At 41.5% G+C, this 22,501-nt stretch overlaps 1 protein-coding gene across 1 annotated transcript in view; it reads left to right on the top strand.

Annotated features, from left to right (window-relative positions):
- The window catches only part of ARHGAP42 (Rho GTPase activating protein 42), a 310,577-nt gene that overhangs the window by 253,528 nt on the left and 34,548 nt on the right, over positions 1–22,501 (top strand). Inside the window, exons 7-9 of the mRNA XM_063430497.1 lie at positions 1,723–1,827; positions 11,357–11,486; positions 19,628–19,728. Coding sequence (XP_063286567.1) covers positions 1,723–1,827; positions 11,357–11,486; positions 19,628–19,728 — 336 coding nt within the window. The remainder of the gene's footprint in view (positions 1–1,722; positions 1,828–11,356; positions 11,487–19,627; positions 19,729–22,501) is intronic.

The raw sequence follows: 22,501 nt of genomic DNA, 5'->3' as shown, positions 1-22,501 counted from the left end.
TGAGAACCTGTGGTCCATCATCAAATGTGAGATTTACAAGGAGGGAAAGCAGTACACCTCTCTGAACAGTGTCTGGGAGGCTGTGGTTGCTTCTGCACACAATGTTGATGGTGAACAGATCAAAACACTGACAGAATCCATGGATGGCAGGCTTTTGAGTGTCCTTGCAAAGAAAGGTGGCTATATTGGTCACTGATTTGTTTTTGTTTTGTTTTTGAATGTCAGAAATGTATATTTGTGAATGTTGAGATGTTATATTGGTTTCACTGGTAAAAATAAATAATTGAAATGGGTATATATTTGTTTTTTGTTAAGTTGCCTAATAATTATGCACAGTAATAGTCACCTGCACACACAGATATCCCCCTAAAATAGCTAAAACTAAAAACAAACTAAAACTACTTCCAAAAATATTCAGCTTTGATATTAATGAGTTTTTTTGGGTTCATTGAGAACATGGTTGTTGTTCAATAATAAAATTAATCCTCAAAAATACAACTTGCTTAATAATTCTGCACTCCCTGTAAATAACATAATAATAATAATACATGCCCTTGGTGCACAAATGGTTGAATATTTGGATGGAGTTGATTGGCTGAACACCTCAGTTGAAGGGTCCAAATCAATGCCATCCAAATATAGATGAAATTGATATTGGTAAAGTGGAACTTCAACGTTAGCATGCATGGTGAGCAGGGATCAAGACTCATTTACCTCTGGAGTCTCATGGTTTTGGTCAAGGCTTTGGAAAAATGTTTAACCACGAATCAGAAGGTCTACATGTAGTGGATATGGTGCTCAGACTATCTCTTGAAGTGTTTAATGTTGAAGAGTTTTACACTGAGCATTAAATAGATATCTTGTAAACCATTGCATAAAACATTGAAAGTCACCTAAATTTTATTAATATGATGTTCTGTTTTTTTAAGTTTATAGTAAAGTTTGTTGAAAAGTATAATCGAGTTCAGTCCAGTCCCAACTAGGACAAACAGTCAACGTGAAAAGAAGCAATAGAAACATTGTTTCATTTCTCCTCTTCCTGCATGCTCTCTCTATGCTAACTGCCAGGTGTAAAAGAGAGAACTTATAACAATGGCTGACAGGGAGCTAAGATAGAGGCGTCCAGTTGCAGAATTAAGCAGTGTGGATTTCTTCAATTTTTCTTACGTATTTGTACATATTTCAACATATTTCTTAAATATAGGGATATAAATAAGTAAACATAATCCTAAAAACCCTGGGATTTGACAGCTCCCTTTTAAAACACCCACTATCAACAAAAATAGTTAGAAATGTAGCCTTTTCTCTTTTTTTAATCTATTTGGATACACGTGATTTCATTTTGCTTTTTAGCTGCAGTACCATATCATTCTGGATAACATACTCCCTGCCTGATAGGGTCTCTTGCTGTTCCTATATAATATCTATTATTTACAATTACGAGCGTAACATAATTCTGTAATTCCACAGCTGAACGTGTCCAATAATGTATTCCATGTTTTCTACCGAATGGAAATGTTGAATTATAACCATTGTTGTTCTTCTTTGCAATTGGATTTAAGGATTAAAGATAAATTGCCCGTGGAGTCTCTTGTTGCAGTTGTGTGTAATTGAACCTTAAAGCGTTATATTGTGTTAGTTACTTATTAGTGGTCAATCTGATTGTGATATTTGCTATTTCCAGTTTTAATATTTGCTTTTTTCTTCATTTTTTCCTTTCAGCTTTTGGCTTTTCTCCAGGGTCTCTTTACCTTTTACCATGAAGGATATGAACTGGCACGAGAATTCACGCCGTACAAAGAACAACTGCAGTTTAATTTACAAAATGTAAGCCAATATTATTTTCTGTATTACAGTAGGCAGCATCATGAATAATTTAATTGTCGGGGAAAAAAAAACAATAGCTGAAAAAATCGCCTTAAGAAACTAAAACATATCATTTTAAAATAGACAATGAACTAAAGAAAGAAAAAAGTTAAAATACACACAAAACCTTTTGCTTATACCCTTATAGGCAATAAAGTTGGCCCACATATCGGAACATAACAAATGTGTGCATTAGGAAGTGTTTGCGGTTTTTCATAGATAATCCGATTGTCACAATAAAAGCACATTCTAAGCACCATACCCACTTCAGTGGTTATGGTGTCAAGAGTACGTACCAATAAGAGTAATTTAATTCTAAATTGTAGTTAATTGAAAAGATAATTAGAAAACGTAGTTAGAAAGTGCTGATTTAACATTTTCGTTACAGTTCTGTGTTTAGCAAATAACAATACAATAAGCACTGCAGACACTTATTGAAACATAGAGAACGTGGAATTATCATAACTTTTATTTGTTGGGAAAGAAAGTCTGCTGTAGTGCTTATGGTGCCAGGGTCCCGTTGCTGCATTTCATGTGTGGCAGTGAAACCAAAAATGTATAATTGTGCTTCAGCACTATTAATGTAAGCCGATATGTGTATGATAACATTGTGCTTGAAGATTTTTACAAAATTAGGAACTACTACACTTCGTGTGCAACTTCTCGAAACACACCACAATATCCAACTGCCAAAACACATTGTGAAGTGGAGCGCTATTAGGAAAACAATTGTGATGAAGAAAACTATAGTGCTTATAAATACTTATCACAAATATGTATGCCTTTTTCTTTAAAAAGATCTCTGAAAAAAATATAAACAAAATTCAACTATAGATATATAACTCTCAATCCGAAGTATTGGAGACCTCACAATGGTGGAGCTGCTATGATTCATTGGTCATGCCTAGTGGGCCGCAATGGCCGTGGGCCGAGGCCGGCAGGGGAGATCACAGGATCTCCCCTGCCAGCCCCTGCAGGGCCAGCGCTATCTGAGCGCCGGCCCCTCTGTGTGCCTCCATTGGCCGGTGGGGAGATCAAAGATCTCCCTCACCGGCCCAGAGGCACTGACATGCAGCCGCCGGCTGGGAAGAACAAATACAGCGGGGCTCTTCTGCATATTGAACCAACATGCTCACTTTGAGAGGGGGCGTGCTTGTCATTAGTGATGACAGAACACACCCTCTCTGGCCCCGCACCCTTCTTAGGGGGCCGCTCTGATTGAAAAATGCCCGGGCCTAATTTTTTTCCCAGTCCGGCCCTGGATAGCTCTTCACAGCCTATGGGTCAGTTTAGGCAGCCAGTCTCCTAATAAATGCTTCCAATGCAGACAGATCTTCTCCACAATTCTCAATAATGAATACAGAAAACAAAAATGGTTATTCACTAAAGTGAGAATTCAAAATGAATTTCAAATTTCTAATTCATCACCAAATCTCAGTAAACATCTCCTCTCACTTTCAAAAGTTTAAACCTGATTACATAATTGCCTACATCACAACTTTCCCAAGCGTGGTGGGACAACCCTGATTTGTTTTTTTTCTTGGTTTCATGTTTTGCCGGCCATATGAGGCTTGGAGTAGCTCTCTGCAGAGACCCTTTCTGACCATTAATATAATCACTTGCACCCATTCCATCCCTGTCCAATCCTTACCATTTGTAAGCATTGAGGTTTGAAATAGCTTATTACAATATATTCCAAATATTGTATAACTTGCATCAGGGTCAGCGCTTCCATTAGGCCAACTATGCAGTGGCCTAGGGCACCCTTTAAAGGGGGGCACCTGCACGGGTTGTAATGCTTCTCTCTGCATCTCCCAGGAGTATATGCTGCCTTGTGCTGCCTCCCCCAGTAATAGAGTTGCCAGTCGTGCCTGCCCCTAACTACTCCTGCCTTCCTCCTGGTCATTCAAGAGAGCCTCTGTCTTCCGAATGTAACCCCACCTCTGCCCTCTCACAAAACACTAGCCCGCCCGTCCCACAACTAATCCCACCTTTCTCCGCCCCCAGATGCTTTTACTCTGCCCCCAACTTGCCTCTTCCCCCTACTTCCAGACACCATAGAAGTCCATAGAAGAGGAGGGCAGGGCTTCCATGTCCTCTTCCTGGACTGCATGTGGGGAGTGACCAGAGACAGACTGAAAGTATGGAAGCAGAGGAGGTAACACACTGACTGACTGACAGGGCACATTGACTGACTAAATGGTACACTGACTGACTGGACACACTGACTGACTCACCTGGCACACTGACTGACTAGGCATACTGACTGACTGGGCACACTGACTGACTGGGCACACTGACTGACTGACTGGGCACACTGACTTACTGGGCAAACTTACTATGCACCTGTCTCACACAAAAAAAAGATCAAGCAGGCATACACTTGAAGGTTCATTCACTAAACAGTGATTTGATAAGGCCTAATTTTTCAACTTACTATTTAATGAATAGACCCATTCAGAAAAAAAACACATAGGGAATACTGTGAAAACGGTAAAAAGTTACGAAAACAAGATTCATTAAAGAAAAGTCAGCAAAGATGGAGAGTACAAGTGAAGGAAAAAACAGAGGAAAAGTTGATGAGAGAGTGAGTATATACACACCAGTTAGCTAAGAAATGGAAATACTCTACACACAAGGTATTTTAGCTTGCTGAAGTGCTTTATATGTCTGAAGTCTGTCAATCCTGTTATAATTGGGGAAAAAACACCTCCCTGTGCGTCACACAGCCGGGTAGGTTTTCATCTACTTCCTTTAGCTCCACAGAACTAACAAAGGAGTCAGATATGCTGTACTATGGTGCTGCTCCCCCACCTTCTCAATGACCTGTACTAGAGCTCAATGGGAAACATAGGAAAGCTGTGATCAAGTGTGCATGCGCACAACAGCTGCTCCAGCAAGTGTGTACATGCACACTCAATCATAGCTTTCCAGTGTATATCCTGGCACAGACTGAGGACCTAAGAAAAAAAAATAAAGGCATATTCCCTTTGGGGGTATATCTCCCATACTGTTAAAAATAACAAAAAAAGGGTCCAGACAGTAGCAAAATACAAAACCCCCAAGACATTACCCGGGAGTTTGCAACATATTACTCTAACCTGTACAACCTAGGGGAGAATGCCGGAACCCCCCCCCCCCCTTGGACGATATGTCCATCCAATCATACCTGTCCCGACTATCCCTCCCCAGCATGAATCGTTACTCAAGCCCATCACCCTAGACTAGGTGTTATACACCATAAAACACCTCCCCACAGGAAAATCACCGGGGGCAGATGGCCTACCCAACTCGTACTACTAAACAAGTGCTGGCCCCACAGCTAGTGCAGGTATTTCAGAGAACAACCGACACTGGTGAACTCCCACCTGAGATGCTCCTAGCAACGATAGTTACTTTGCCCAAAATGGGAAAGCCCCCAGACCAATGCAAAAACTTCTGCCCCATCTCGCTGCTGAATACAGACGTGAAGATTATAGCCACCAAACTGGGCAAAATGGCAAAATCCTACCATCGCTCATCAAGGACGACCAGACAGGGTTTTTTTGAATGCGGAGGCAGGGCCTAGATAACACCCGAAATCTATCTCTGGTGATGGAGAGAATGAGGGGGTCTGGCCTGGGCGGACTGCTCCTAGCTCTAGATGCTGAAAAGGCGTTCGACCGCCTGGGCTGGACCTTTCTCCACCAGGTGTTGGTGACATTTAGATGCCCTCAACCGTTCATCCGGCAAATATTCGCTCTTTATTCACATCCTACAGCACAAGTGTTACAAGCTGGATTTAAGTCAGACCCATTTAAGATTACGAATGGCACGCGGCAGGGGTGCCCTCTGTCCCCCTTGCTCTGTGCTAGTTTTTGGAACCCCTACTCACAGCGATTAGAACACACCCCGATATAAAAGGCATAAATTGGCATAGCCAACAGCTTAAAATTGGCGCATTCGCCGATGATATCCTATTGTACATCTCCCAACCTGAAAAGTCCCTACCCCACATAGTGCACCTATTCAAGGAGTATGGAGACATGTCATATTTCTCCCTCAACACTAACAAAACGCAAGCGTTGGGGCTCCGCCTGGACCCACAAGTACTAACAAACTTACGTAAAGATTACCAATTCGAATGGAGGTGAAATGACCTGAAGTATCTACAGGGCCGCCACCAGAAATTTTGGGGCCCCTAACTGAGCTCGGGGTCTGGGGCCCGCCTCCAAAACCGCCCACAGAGACCGCCTCCAAATCCCGCCTCCAAATCCCGCCCACAGGAATACACACACAGACACAAACACATTCACTGATACAAAAGGACACAGATACACACACACACACACACACTGATACATACTAACAGACACACATACTGATACGCATATAGGCATACATACTGGCACACACATGAGACATACACACATATACAGACACACAGGCGTACATAGTGACAGACACATACTAACATACATACAGACACATGCATAAGGACATACAGACACAGACACATTCATAATGACATACAGGCAGACGTTTTTGGTACTAGTATCTTGTACCTTCTACTTGCGCTTTGCACTTTTAAATCTGCACCTTATTTGCCCAGTTCAGCATTATGTATTAGTGAGCTGCTATACCTATGGGTTCCTGTCTAATATAATTTGAGCACTTGTTATTGTGCTATTATTTTTTATCTACTTCTGTATTAATAAATTACTATTTTTATCTGGATACCAGTATATTCATTATATGGTTCTTCCCCCCACACATACCTATTTAGTGATTGTGGCGCCCTGTCAATCTGTATATATCAGACGTTCATACTGACATACACACATTCATACTGACATGCAGACATACATACACTGACATTCATACACACATAATGACATGCATACCGATAGACATACATGCATACAGACATACATACAGATATACATATAGACATACATAGTTACATACATACATTCATACAGACACTGACATCCATACATACACACATTCATAATGACATGCAGACATACATACACTGACATTCATACACACATAATGACATGCAGACATACACACAGACAGATATACATACAGACAAACACACACACAGACACACACACAGACACACAAACACACAGACAGCCATACATACACAGACAGACATACCTACACAGACAGACATACATACAGGCATACAGACATACATACACACAGACAGACATACACACACACAGACATACACACAGACATATAAACATACAGACAAACAAACAGACAAACAGACAGACAGACAGACAGACCTGCATACACACAGACCTGCATACACACAGACCTGCATACACACAGACAGACATACACACAGACAGACATACACACAGACAGACATACAGACAGACAGACACACATACAGACAGACAAACATACTGACAGACAAACATACAGACAGACAAACATACAGACAGACATACATACATACATACACACAGACAGACCTGCATACACACAGACAGACCTGCATACACACAGACAGACAGGCATACACACAGACAGACAGGCATACACACAGACAGACATACATACACACACACAGACAGACATACACACACAGACAGACAGACATACACAAAGCTCATTTTCCAGCCACCCTCCTGTTTCTTACCTTGTCTTTGCAGGAGGGTGGCTGGCAGGGGCTGATGGGACTGGAAGCCGTCTGGCTCTCCCTCTTCATGTCGGGCGCGAGCGCTCCTCCAGCGCGGAGTGAACTGGGAGGAAGTGACCACTTCCTCCCAGCAGCACTTACGCTCGGCTGCATTTTTTTTTTTAAAGGGGCCTGGTCGCGCTATACCACGGCCGCAGCGCTGACCGGGCCCCTGAAGATATGGGGCCCATCGGGTGGCCCTAAGTGCATGGGCCACCCGATGGGCCCCATCAGTTTGCAGGCGCCGGTGCAATTGCACCGGCGGCAGTTCCGCCACTACACGTGGGGCCCGGGCGGCCGGGCCCCCCAGGGCCGCTGGGCCCGTGACAACCGTTATGGTTGTCACCCCCTGATGGTGGCCCTGAGTATCTAGGCCTAACATTTAGTAGGAAAGCCTCGGACATGTTCCCAACTAACTACACCAGGGTCTGGAACGAATGCACATCTATACTACGTAATTGGGGACACCTATTCCTAACCTGGACAGAACGTATAATAGCGCTAAAATGTCCATCCTACCGAAACTCCAATACTTGTTCAGAAACATTCCCTTACGAGTGCCACAATCCTACTTCAAGACTATCCAATCAAAAATGATACAATTCACTTGGGGAGCAGGAAGGGCAAGAATTTCTAACAAACTACTGGCAGGCCCGATGAGCCAAGGGGGAATGGCATTCCCAAATGTTAAAACCTATTACCAGTCCGCAGTCCTGACTTCCCTACTTATACACCTCACTAGAGATAACCAACCCCAGTGACTATGGAGAATTTGCCTGTCAGACCCTTTAACATCCCCAACCGGATGTGGCTGGACAAAAAGACTAGACCAGCCACCCCACTCATGCCCACACAACTCAAACTAGCAATGCAAATGTGGGATGTACACAGGTCAAAATTTGAAACAGCTAGCCCCTCTCATTGGCAACCCCCCATAGAGGCCATTACCTACTGCATGCCAACATTCCACGCAACAACGTGGAAAGAGGAAGGAGCCCCTCATTTATCGCATGCCTATGAGTTAGACACACTAATGGACTTCCCATGACTCCACACAATCTACAACCTCCCACACACGTCACATTACTCATATGTCCAACTTAAATCTTTTTTGAGCCAACGAGGCAAGGACAGGACCGCAGGCAACCGCAAGCCTGAGGCGCTTTCACTCTGGGAACAAATAGGGAAAACCCCCGCCCAACTACAAACCACTCTCCGGATGTTACAAGCTCTACCAGCCCTTCCATAACTCAACACAGGCAGGACACTGGGACTTAGATCTCCAGACCACCATCACTGAAAGTCGGTGGAAGCACATTACCTCCTCCTCAAAACGGCTGATTAAATCCGCACCACTCATAGAACAACACCAGAAAACACTATATAGGTGGTACATGGTACCAACCCGCCTACACAAATTATACCCTTACACACCCCCGACATGTTGGAGATGCAAACAAGAGAAAGGATCGGTCCTCCACATCTGGTGGTGGTGTCCCCGTCCAGTTAGGTTCTGGAAAAAGATCCATAAGCTCATAGCTAGTGTCACCAATACCGACCTGACCTTTGAACCCATAACCTTCCTATTACTTGACATCCCTAACGCTATACCCGCACTGACAAGAAAACTAATGTGCCATGTCCTGCTGACCGCACAGAGACTGATAGCACAAGCCTGGAAAACTACTAAGGCCCCTAATACATTAACCCTTATAAGAGACATAGACACATAAACTAATTTATGAAACGTGCTTTACAATGGCACATCCAGGAAAATACCAACATAAGGGAGCGTGGAAACAGTGGTGCACCTGGAAAAAAGACAACCCAGACTACTAGAGGTCACACCTATAATTTAGCCAGATCAAAAAGAGCACCCGTTGCCCCTCGCACAAGTCCTGATGACGCAGATGAACACGACTGTAACGGACCGTTTTGCTCAAAAGGGGATAAAACCCAGTTTAGGCTATAATCCCCTAGGATAGACCAGCAGCTACTGTAAGCACCAATTTCCCGAACTCCAAACTGCACGGATTCACCAACTCTCGACCAGCAGGCACACGAACCCTGGAAGCAGCCGAACAGGAAAAGCAATACGAACAGCTTACACTCCTGGCAGTCGGCATACAGTCAAATTCCCCCCCAAGAATGAGACAACACTTCAGCTTCAGGGTTAAGCAGGAACTCAGTTACTCAGGGCTACCTGCCCAGTATTTATGCAGGTCTCCCACCTAGTGGACACTCCCCTAGGGGACCAAATGGAAGACTGTAACAAAGGACAGACATAAACCAATTACAGACACACAGCAGTAAACATTCCCACAATGCATCCTGGTTTCCTCCCTTCTGCCCTGGAGATAATTGGAGAAGTAATCCAATTATCTCCCAGGCCAGAGACCAAACTCCATTACACATGTGGGAACCTAAATACAGTATTATGCTTTAAAATATATAAAGTTACTTTTAATCCATTACACACAGACATGTAACATTTCCCCAGATAGCTCAGGTCTGGGTGCACATTATTAGGTGAATGGCACCCAGACCACACGAATACAGTTTAATCGCCATGGAGCCAAAGTCTTTAATCACACGAATAGGCTCCATGGCATAGCTATCTGGGTTACCACAGTTCACATAGAAATACCGAATTCCGGTGTTCGGTTAACCTTGTACGATTAGGACCCAGGCGACGGACGGCTCAGCGGTGTTCGTGCAAATAAGTGTCCATTTATAGTTCCATAGAATCCTCGCCGAACACCGCTGGTCTTTCGCACGATTAAAATGGCCGCCGCCTCGTGGTCGGCAAACGAACAAAGGCCACCCAGCGTTCATCAATTAAGCTGCGGTTAACCACAGCTTCTGGGCGGTTAATTGACGGCACACTCCAGCTCCTAGGTGGTCCCTCATACGGTAGTTTGTTCGGTAGCTGGAATCTACCGAACACCCCGGCTGAAAGGCACGAATATGCCTTTCTGCAGGGAACATAAAAGGTTTAACCTGCAGGGCCATAGTCACAGGGCAGGAGGCTAACAACCAGGCTTCTCCAGTTCACAGTGGCGAAGTTGGTTTCGCCACAACGACATATAAGGCAGGGAGGACATAGACACAGGACATGACCAACTATCTGAGCTAGATGGAAACTGGGTTTGGACTGGAGGGACATGGAAAGGGAAATGGAAATGTATAAGTATCAGAGTAATGTATATGAGAAATGTGTGTGGAACATGTATAAGGGAGACCTACACGATGTCGTATTGAGGTAGTAAGAAATTACTGTACATTGATATAAACTACCGTACATTGTACTACCAAGCAACGTAACACTATTGTATTACCGCACAGTTAATTGTAGTGGCATACTGAAACATGACTGTTCTCCCCTCCCCCCTCACCTACTTTCCTTCTGTATCCCCACCCCTCCCACCTTTTACCAGTTGTAAAAAAAACTATAAAATACAAATTTAAAAAAAAAAACACACAATAAAAAATATAGTGAATAAACGTGGCACAAACAAACTCGATTTCATAAGGTAGTGGCAAAATTGATTTTTGCCTAGGGCGTCAGAATTCCTTGCAACGGCCCTGCTTGCATACAGCTAAGACACTTCTTAACATACTCTTGTTACTGATGAAGATACATGTTTATTTTATATGCTATATTCATGATTTTGCTAAATTCTTCCAAGCATAAACACATTTACCATAATGCCGCCACCACATGTACATTTTTGATGTTTTTTTTCCTATAAGTTCAATAAGAATAAACAAAGAATGATGCCATTAAAAGTTAAATCTCTTTTTCCTTACTAGACGCGGAATAACTTTGAAAGCACACGGCAAGAGATGGAGCGTCTAATGCAGAGAATGAAATCTGCAGACCAAGACTACCGACCGCCAAGTCATTGGACAATGGAAGGATACCTATACGTACAAGAGAAAAGTAAGCCGCAGAAAAATGAACACTTTTAATAAATCTTTAATTTTTTTGGTGGCTGCATTTTCATCATGCATTTCTCTCTGAATAGCCAGGAGATTTTCTTAACAGTTTTAACAGGTATTGAGCTGGATACAATGTAAAAGCATTATAAATGCGGAATTTGTTGGAGCGTAACAAATAATAATAATAATAATAATAATACATGGTGAAGTCAGTAATTAAAGAAAGACCAGCAATACTTGTTTGGTGACCCACAAATAAATTAGGCATTAAAGTATTATAGTATCATGTGCTTTGGGAAGCTTTTTAAAAAAAAAATGCTAAGTAGACAAGCAATACCGCATTTTGAATGACTTAAGGACCAAACTTCTGGAATAAAAGGGAATCATGACATGTCACGCATGTCATGTGTCCTTAAGGGGTTAAACACTTTCAATACAGCTTCAGTGTTCATACAGGATATACAGCCACCTGTGATGTACAGTTTTGAGAAATAGGGACTTTTTTTTTCTTGTCGTGTATTAGTCTGTCAGGGCAGATATGCCACCTAGTGGGATTTGTTTGTCATGCACCATGATTGGCCTGTTTTTTCTTTCTTTTTTGCATTATACTTCTCTTTAAAAGTGAATTGTCAATTTTCTATGACAGTTACTCATTCCCTTGCTCCAAGAAGTGCTATTGAAACATTTGATGGGATGGGGAGTGCAATCTTGCATAGCTACGTAGCTATATAGGCTAAAAAAAAAAAAAGACGTGTTACCAAGTCCATCCTTTTTCACATCTGTTTTTGATGTTGATCCAAAAGAAAAAAAGAAAAAAATCCTTCTCAACCCCAGAATGGCAGTCAGTTCTCTCCATGGATCAAGAAGCTGTTACCCACACATATTAAAAATTATATCCCTGAATATTATGTTTTTGCAAGTATTCATCCAGTTGCTGTTTAAATATCTGTACAGACTCTGATAAAAAACACCTCTTTAGGCAGAGAACTCCGCAGCCCTATTGTTCATTATTTAACTAACCCTTTCCTTTGCTTTAGACGAAATCTCCTTTATTTCAGTCTAAATAGGTGACCTCGTGTAAGCCAACACAACTGTTCAAGCTCCACGCTACTTCAATACTCAGAACACGCTTTTACATGCCTAGGCATTTGCTTAACAAGTGCCATACGGTATTATTTCCAACGTACGAATGCATCCTCCCAGCACCCGTAGGAAGAGCACCGTGTAGTCAATGTCATTTGCATTATATGCTCAGACATTGCATATTTATATTTGAGCACACATCTTACCTATTGACTTGTGCTAAAATTCTAGTGTCTGTGTGAAATTTTAGCCAATAAAGGTCCCGCTGGTTTGAGATTACAGTCTTGTCTGTGTATCGTGGGTAATGAATTATTTGAAAAAGCCTTTAGTTCTCTTTCCATTATTGAACCACCCTTAGTTGCCAGTATTCTAACAAAATGTCCAGGGACCACATACCATATTTCTGCCATATGGCATCAGTCACCTAATCTATAGCCTTATCAATATAATAATATTATTTACACCTACCAATTGCCTATAATGCAGATTATAACAGATAGCACATCCCTGGCATAGAAATGTTACCTTTACAGACTAGCACCAGCATTTGGCAAAGAAACCATGTTTAACCCCACTTACACCTACCAATTAAGCAAACTGCCTACATTTGCCGTGTCACAAGCCGTTTAAGGTCACTTTACACATGCAAAATCAGACTTTTTAATGGCATTATTATAACGTTGGACAGAGACCTTGGACAATTGTATAAAAAGACAGGTGACCAAAATTTAGGACTGTCCTAAGACAAACCGGGACATCTGCAAGAATAGACTATCTCTCATATTTTACTTTACCAGCCTCTGAATAGAGACACAAGTTTAATAAAATCATGGATAGTTAAAAAACCAAAGATGGGGGGGCGGGGCCGGACCGCCGAGCTGGACGGTCGCAAGCCTGAACAGCTCCTGCAATTCAACGCAAGTTGCCCTCTAAAACCAAGTCTCCCCACGTAAAATCAGACCGCCAGAGCAGATACCCAGAGCCGAGTGACTACTGGACCCGGGGAGAGGCTGGCTCACGGAGCTTCAGTCCCTCGGGGGAGAAAAACGCAATGCCCAAACCAGGGCCTTCTTCTGCAGTGAGTGGGGCGGCCGGCCGCTGCCCCACTATCCTGCGCCACGGAACCTAGCCACGGGTACTGACCGGCGCGGATCCGGCTCCGTTCCCCCCCCTCTGGACCGGGGGGGTGATCCCGGTCCCTACACTGTGGCCCTAACCGCAACAATACAACTGAGGCGGGGAGCCCGACAGCAACATCTAAAATGGTGGGCGCCATGTGCGCGGACGGTAGCCTGAAGGCCCCAGCCAGACGCAATTACCCAAACCACCAGCGGGCAGCAAGATGCACTGAGCCCTGTCACATGGGAACGCAACGACAGAGCCCTGCCACATACCGCGGTAAACTCCTGGCTGACCCGGCTTACATACCAGGGACATGGACCGGGTCTCCACAGCAGCCTTCCTGGGCCTTGATCCCCTGGAGGACGTTCCACGAACCGCAGCCCTGAGCCCACGCATATTCCATCAGCCAGGCAGCCCGTTACTGGCCAGCAGTGCAACCGGAGCCGAGGACACAAGTGGCCGCTCAAGCAAAGCCCAAAGCTGGCAGAGTGGAATACACCGGGCCAGTCCTCCCATCACACCTCCGCTCACAACATCGGGTCAGAGGCAGGTGAGCCACGAGAATGGAGGATTCAACAAGCCCAGCTACATAACCTGCCCAGGCTCACGAAAGACAACGTGATTACCACGGTGAGACCACAATGGAGCCCAGCACATGGCGATCCTGCTCACAGATGATCACACAGCTCGTTTTGGGATTCCCCTGTAGCCTGCTGTCACACACCCACACAAGCATGCTTCCACTGCTTCATCTAGGGACTGTCCTCCCCTGGCTTGCTCCCGGTCAGCTACATGCCCAGCTGGACACTTAACACATGGGTCGCACAGAGAGGTGTCCTATGAGCCTGTTTCATAAACCTGTTTCATAAGCCTGTTTCCTAAACCTGATATACAAACCTGACCTGTAAGCCTGATATATAGGCCTGATAGATAGGCCTGACTCAAAAACAAGTTGTATACGCCAGGTTTTTCAAGCTGTTTTGACTTAAATATACAAAAAAGTGCAATGTCTATCCAAGCCACATTACAGTCTATGTATGAAAGCAGAAAACCTGGTAGAATGCTGTTGTGGCAAATGCCGGCATAAATGTACCTTGTCTAACATATGCACAATAAAAATATTAAAAAAAAAAAAAAACCAAAGATGCTGTAGAGTAGAGGTTGCCAAATGTACACCCCTTCCCCCACCAAGTTATCCTTATCTTTTGCAGCCTAATTGGTATTGAGGTGTTTTAGAGGGGTTCATTTTTGGTCATCCTAGTTTATAAAATATGTCTTTAATTTATGTAAAATAAATTATAGACCCACTTTAGTTTATCAGCAAATGATTACACACCAACAACATTAAAGGGATCCTATAGCGCCAGGAAAACACTCGTTTTCCTGGCACTAAGGCTCCGCTTTCGCACCTCCCCCGCCGACATCAGCCGGCGGTGCAGACCTAATGCGCATGCGCGGCATTCAATGTTTTCCTATGGGAAAAATCTGACGCTGGAGGTCCATGCGTCAGATAACGGATCAAAAGTCAGTTTGGATTCCGGAAGCGCCCCCTGGTAGATAGCCACTGAGGGCAGACTTAGAGCTGCAATGTAAACATTGCAGTTCTCTGGAACTGCAAATGTTTACATTGCAGCACTAAGTGCAAAAGGGTCACAGCACCCAGACCACTTCAATTAGCTGAAGTGGTCTGGGTGCCTACAGTGTCCCTTTAAAGTGCTGCCTGTTCAGCCTTATAACATTTTTCTAAGTGAATGCCAAGCCACTTGCTTGTAGCACGTCTGACCTTAATAATAACAGTTTCTAAGAAGTCTATTTAAATGATAACCGTTTAATGATAACAGTTTCTAAGAAGTCTATCTATTTTCTTGACTAGCACATCTAAATGTTTAGCTTTGGAGTTTTCCATTTCTAAGTATTATGCAGAATATTTGTTATTATGGAAGATGAAAGTAAAATGCATATAATCTTTCCTCCAAATAATAAATATAATAACATACAAAAAGTGATATTACGGTTGATTATATATGTATGCTATTATATGCCTTTTGTACCAACCCTATGCCATTGAACAAAACATATATATTACTCTACAACGTTCTTTCTTTCTTTTTTTTTTATTCTGCTTAGCAGTAGATTATAGAACACTTGGTTTTCACTATTTTTGTACTTGAATTTTGTATTCTGGCAATTATGATTAACCTTATTATGCCATAGATGTGAAAATCCTTGTATTACCTATAGACCCAGTCACTTCAGAATGCTAGGTAGCAGGAGAAGGCAGGAATATGTGATTTACTAAACGTTTAGAACACTAAAATCTGGTATAAGCTCACCTTGCCCTGTCTAACTACCATACAAATAACGTATCAACATCTCGCTGTGAAATTCTCATTTTGTTGCTGTAGTAACCAACAACCTAAATAAGGGATAGCCGATGACCTGCGGTAGGTGATAAAAGATGTTCATGGCAAAAACTTGTTTTCACCTTGTCAAGAGAGTTTCTCAAGTTAATAGGTCATTCAAACAATAATTTTATTTTACTCCTAGCTATTTTCACAGTTTTGCTGCTTTGGGATAGACTATACAGTCTGTCTCTTCATTTCTATTAACTCCATGTTTATTAGAAAAACTCCATTGCTTTATCCAGAGGTTGATATACTAGTTACAGAATAACTAACGTGATGGCAGTCATAAATCATATATATAATCCATCACTTTCGGTGTATTATTTCTCCAGTGTAATTAGTCATATTTGTCCTGCACTTTTTGCATTCTGTAAAAGAGGATTTTTGGTAGCAGAAAGGGAACCACATACCGATTGGAGTGATGGATGAATTTATACAATAAAACTATCATTAAAATAAAAAAATTAAATGCATAGTAAAGGAACATTCTAAGGTTAAAAGAAACCTTTTCAAATGGAATAAAAAAAAAAAAAATACAATTAAAATTACCTGTAATCCAGAGCTAGGACAATCTCCTCGGCAGTTGCTCTCTTCTGAGATCATCAGTTGTGATGATCTCAGTCAATCCAATACTTATCATGGAGATTCCTTTGTACTTCACTGATACAATGCTTCATTAACGTTAACAACATTTGGTTTTCAAAGGTCTTCACGTTTGGCGAGTACATTGATTGTGAAGACCTTTGAAAATGAAAGGTCTTCAATGATGAATCGTCTCTAGTGTCTTTCAGTCAGACAGCCACTAAAGCATGCTTTAAAAGACCACTAGAGACCCCAAAGTCACTCCATCAGAAGTGGTCTGGATGCAAAGGTATTTATGTTTTTAACCCTGCAATGATAAACGCTGGCATTTAGTAGATACTTGGGAGTCAGATGAAGCAGCTGCAGGGACTCGAGTTCGGCACTGGAAAAAAAACATTTTTTTTAATTATTTTCAGATTTTTTTTGGTGGGGGGGGGGAGGTGATTCTAAATACAGAGGCAATCACTATAGTATTACAGATACAGGTTTATATTCCTAACAAATGTAGTGTTCCTTTAATCAAAACTAGACAAAAGAGACAAATTCAGTGCACCAAAACCTCGTCTTTAAGAAGAAGTGGTTTCAGTGCTTAGTGTTTTGCTTTAAGAGAAAGACGCCCACAGCATAACTAACTATAACCTTAACTACATACATTGCAACGAATAAGTGTGTTTCATTTATTTAACATATATCTGTGAATGAAAATACAAAGAATCACTTTGTTTATATTGATTAAGATTTGATTTGGATGGACAGTCACAATGTTGAGTCTGTGTCCCACCATCCCAATGATTTAACTTCAGTCAGTATTTATCTCTTACCAATGCCCGTTAAGGCAAATATTAAGATGTCATGTTTATTTGGTAAAAAAGGAAAATGCCTGATGTATTCAAGAACAGTGTGACATATGCGGCGTTGAACACTTTCAAAAAATGGCATTTGTGACCTGGTATATTCAGAGTGATCTTGGCACGTCTCATTTGTATTCTACAAGAAATCATGTTTCTGTATTCTGTGCTTGAGCTAATTGCTTACATGATGTCTGTGATCCCATGCATTACAGTTTGTATAAACCTGGCCGAGAAACAGCTGTAGACATTTTTCAATTAAAATCGGAATCTGTAAACTATTAAAGGTTTGTGGACCATATCATAAAATAAAAGAAACATTGAGAATAAAGGGAGTATCACCAATCACTTGTGTTCCAGTTATTCAGATCTGACGTGTTCCAGTTTCCCAGTGCAATAAGCTTTGAGATACATTTAGCAAACATTTAATATTCGGCTAATGTAAAAATCGCTGTTTGGAGTGGGATGTGATGGCCTCAAGCTGCCCAATGAAACATGTCTCATCTAGTTTAGTACATCAAGCATTATACGATTTAGGAATTTCAAAGTTGGTGCCAGACTGCGTGAAGTGTAAACAACGGCTGAAGTGTTGTTGTACTTAAAGAGACGGCAGGTCTAATTCTTTAACTTTATTTCATCACGTACAAAGTGACACATTTATAGAGGCAAAGCTGTAAAGTCACATGGTAGCTCTGTGTGACTCAAGATTTTTCTTGAGGGATAGTGCAGTGCTAGTGCATGATTAAAGCAGTACTTCAAGCACCATAACCACTACAGCGCATCTGTAGTGGTTATGATGTCAGTAGTGCCCTGATACCTCACTATGTAAGCATTCACAAATGTTTTGACAACTTATCTGGGGCCAGTCACTTCCTGCTATGCAGAATCTCCTGCATAGAGCTTGCGTAAGTTCTTCTGAGCTAAAACCCTGCAGTGCCAGGCCAGCTCATTGGCTCAAAGTGTCAGCTGATTGCTTTCAACCAATGAGCTACGTCCTGCACTGCTGGTATTAGCTCATTGCAGAACACTTCCCAGGTAATTTTGTAAAACCATTATTGAAGGTTGGGCCTACTTCCACTGTGGGCCTGCATTAAAGTACTCCTGGTACCATAAGCACTTTAACACACTGCCGTGGTTATCAGGACTGGTGCATTTTGCTTCATAGGCAAGAACAGCTACTTGGGGGTGGGGGGGACGACTAGTAATATTAGGGACAGCTTCACTATAACTTTAGGAATCCAGATTTGTATTCCTTACATTAAGTGGCCTTTAATAATTCAAATCAGAGCTATGTAAAAGAACGTGTGACAATGCTAGTTACCAGGATCATGCCATGCATTTGTATTTACTTATTCTGAAAATTGTGTATCAAGCAAAATGATAACACCAGCATTGTCTTTAAAAGGTACACTTAAAGGGCTACTGCAAAAAAAAAAAAAAAAAACTCTTGATTCTAAAACTTACCTCCATTCCAGCGCCAATGCCGTTTTCCAAATTGTCCTTTGATGATTTCTCCCCACCTCCTTGTAGAGGGAGGGTGGGCTGATGGGAGAGGTCATGCTGTGCAATATGAAGTGACTTTAGCAAGTCTGGAACTCTTGCTTTGATCTGGCTAACGGCACCTCAATGACACTGCTGGAGGTGGAGTAAAACCTCTGGCTGCAAAGGGGTCGAACTCTCCATGTGCAGCAATTCATAGCCAAATACTGCACATGTAAACACCAGGTACCATGACCACTTTAAAGCATTTAAGTGGTAATGGTGTTTGGAGAAACACTTTCTAAACAAAATTAAAAATATATATATTTTCTCATAATTGTTTAAATTCATTATATTAATTTGAAATGCTAAGTCGGAGAACTCCTTTGAAACCGCTATATCAGTCTATATTTAGCAGTTCAGATTTGTTTACTGAAAATGCAGAGTTTATTGAATAACCCTTCCATAGAAGAATGTGTGAGTGGTACACTGTCAGTGTGAGGATTGAAGTCTTCTTTATTAGGATCACACACGCTATTCTACTAGATTTATAAAGGAGGCAAAGTAGGCCACAAAAAAATGAATAATGACTTAACTATTTTATTTATTTTCTTAACCTGTAGGACCCCTTGGATTTGCGTGGACAAGACATTACTGTACATATGACAAAGGAAGCAAAACTTTTACAATGAGTTTATCCGAAACAAAATCAAGTGCGAAAGTGGTAAGAGAGAAATTAAAACATAGACAGTAAATTATGTATACTATAAAGGAGCTTTGCTAAAATAAAATACAATAAAATACTTTGCTGCTTTTACTGCTGGGGGGAAGCAAGTGTTTGCAGACATATGTGCACCATCTTGTTACTATACATTGCAAGCCAGGCAGCAAACAAACATATAGATAAAATGCTAATTAATGCTGGGTATATACCAATATATTTACAGTGACAATCTGCCAAGTTCCTTGGCACAGGGCCACCTGCCTACAAGTGACGTGAGCTCATGCATTGTGGAATGCAGTGAATGATATTTAGTGCCATTACTCATGGTGGCAATCTTGAAGGAGGAAGATGAACATCATGTTTTAGTCTAAAAACTTGCCGATGATTTTATCAGCCCAATGTACAGGGAGTGCAGAATTATTAGGCAAATGAGTATTTTGACCACATCATCCTCTTTATGCATGTTGTCTTACTCCAAGCTGTATAGGCTCGAAAGCCTACTACCAATTAAGCATATTAGGTGATGTGCATCTCTGTAATGAGAAGGGGTGTGGTCTAATGACATCAACACCCTATATCAGGTGTGCATAATTATTAAAGTAACACAAAATTCATCCTATATACACCAACTATATACATATATCTAGACACAGTGTCCTCCTTTGTTCAATGAATAGTTCAAAGTCTGTATATCTGTACACGTTAATTGGTGATCTTAAGCGCAAAAATAAAGAAAAAGTCATGTGGGAAAATGAAAAAATAAAACAGTGAAACAATAAGAGAAAACTCTAGGAAAAAATAACAAAATGGAAACAAAAATCGAAAAAAATGAAAAAAGTTGAAAAAAAATGAGAATAAGAAAAATGAAAAAATGAAAAAATGAAAAAAATGCAAAATACTAAAGTCCTGATAAGTAGCAGTCCAGTATATAGTGCACTATATGTTACCCACTATCCGTGGGTTGATCTCACCAATGCCGTCTATTTCTTTATGCTGTGTCCTGTAGGAAGATTCTGTAGTCTGTGAAAGATGGTCTGAATGGAGGGGGTGGAACGAATTCCTGATGGTTGTAAAAATGATCGCCACACTGTATCAGTGGGTAGCTGGTCAATCCTGCTGTAGTGAATGAAGTCAATCGTAAGGCTCTGCTATAGGTGGGTAGAAGTCAATCGTAGGGCTCTCCTGTGAATGGGCTGCGCGCTCGGGACATATGAGTCCCTTCGATGGCCCCAGTATCCGTGCTGTCAAAAGAAGAACGTCAGGGTTTAAATATCCTAAGTTTTGGCGGCTAAACACTGCCGCGTCTAATCCACGATCCTACTTCCGCATTCCGACGTATACGTGCGTCATTGCGTCATGCGTATTTCACAAAACTTTATTGTTAACAGACATTCTGGTAAAGCTATTGAGCTAGCGAAAACACGATCTCCTGTTACAGGTGAGCATTATCATAACTGTACAGTATACTACTCTGAGTTTTAAGTTTATGTAAGACTGTTTCTAAGATATATATCTATTGATGCAGTACCTGTGTACTACTGTTGGATTGCATACTAATCCACCGTTAACATTCAATTTATAGTCTTATGTTTACTTGGATTTACATTCATATTCCTACCACAGGGTCTTATTTGCATTTTGATCTGCATATGTATTGTGGTATTACAATAAGCTCGTGTTTTCGCTAGCTCAATAGCTTTACCAGAATGTCTGTTAACAATAAAGTTTTGTGAAATACGCATGACGCAATGACGCACGTATACGTCGGAATGCGGAAGTAGGATCGTGGATTAGACGCGGCAGTGTTTAGCCGCCAAGACGTTCTTCTTTTGACAGCACGGATACTGGGGCCATCGAAGGGACTCATATGTCCCGAGCGCGCAGCCCATTCACAGGAGAGCCCTACGATTGACTTCTACCCACCTATAGCAGAGCCTTACGATTGACTTCATTCACTACAGCAGGATTGACCAGCTACCCGCTGATACAGTGTGGCGATCATTTTTACAACCATCAGGAATTCGTTCCATCCCCTCCATTCAGACCATCTTTCACAGACTACAGAATCTTCCTACAGGACACAGCATAAAGAAATAGACGGCATTGGTGAGATCAACCCACGGATAGTGGGTAACATATAGTGCACTATATACTGGACTGCTACTTATCAGGACTTTAGTATTTTGCATTTTTTTCATTTTTTCATTTTTCTTATTCTCATTTTTTTTCAACTTTTTTCATTTTTTTCGATTTTTGTTTCCATTTTGTTATTTTTTCCTAGAGTTTTCTCTTATTGTTTCACTGTTTTATTTTTTCATTTTCCCACATGACTTTTTCTTTATTTTTGCGCTTAAGATCACCAATTAACGTGTACAGATATACAGACTTTGAACTATTCATTGAACAAAGGAGGACACTGTGTCTAGATATATGTATATAGTTGGTGTATATAGGATGAATTTTGTGTTGCTTTGATGAAATACCATCATCTTTATGAATTATTCTTAAAAGCTTTTCAATAAATACTATGAAATTGAACATAGGTTTAATTATCATTTAATGTCATTGATTGAGTGCTATTCATATTTTGTTTATGATATTGATTAGGAGGTTTTTTGTGGGGTTATACCTCGAATACCGGCACCTAACACTTAATTGAGTGCCAGCACATATTGTTTTTTTGTGCATAATTATTAGGCAACTTCCTTTCCTTTGGCAAAATGGGTCAAAAGAAGGACTTGACAGGCTCAGAAAAGTGAAAAATAGTGAGATA

Source organism: Pelobates fuscus, chromosome 1, assembly GCF_036172605.1.
Source record: "Pelobates fuscus isolate aPelFus1 chromosome 1, aPelFus1.pri, whole genome shotgun sequence".
Taxonomy (NCBI): domain Eukaryota; kingdom Metazoa; phylum Chordata; class Amphibia; order Anura; family Pelobatidae; genus Pelobates; species Pelobates fuscus.
Note: the sequence above shows the minus strand (reverse complement) of the source record. Positions and strands in the feature narration are given on the sequence as shown.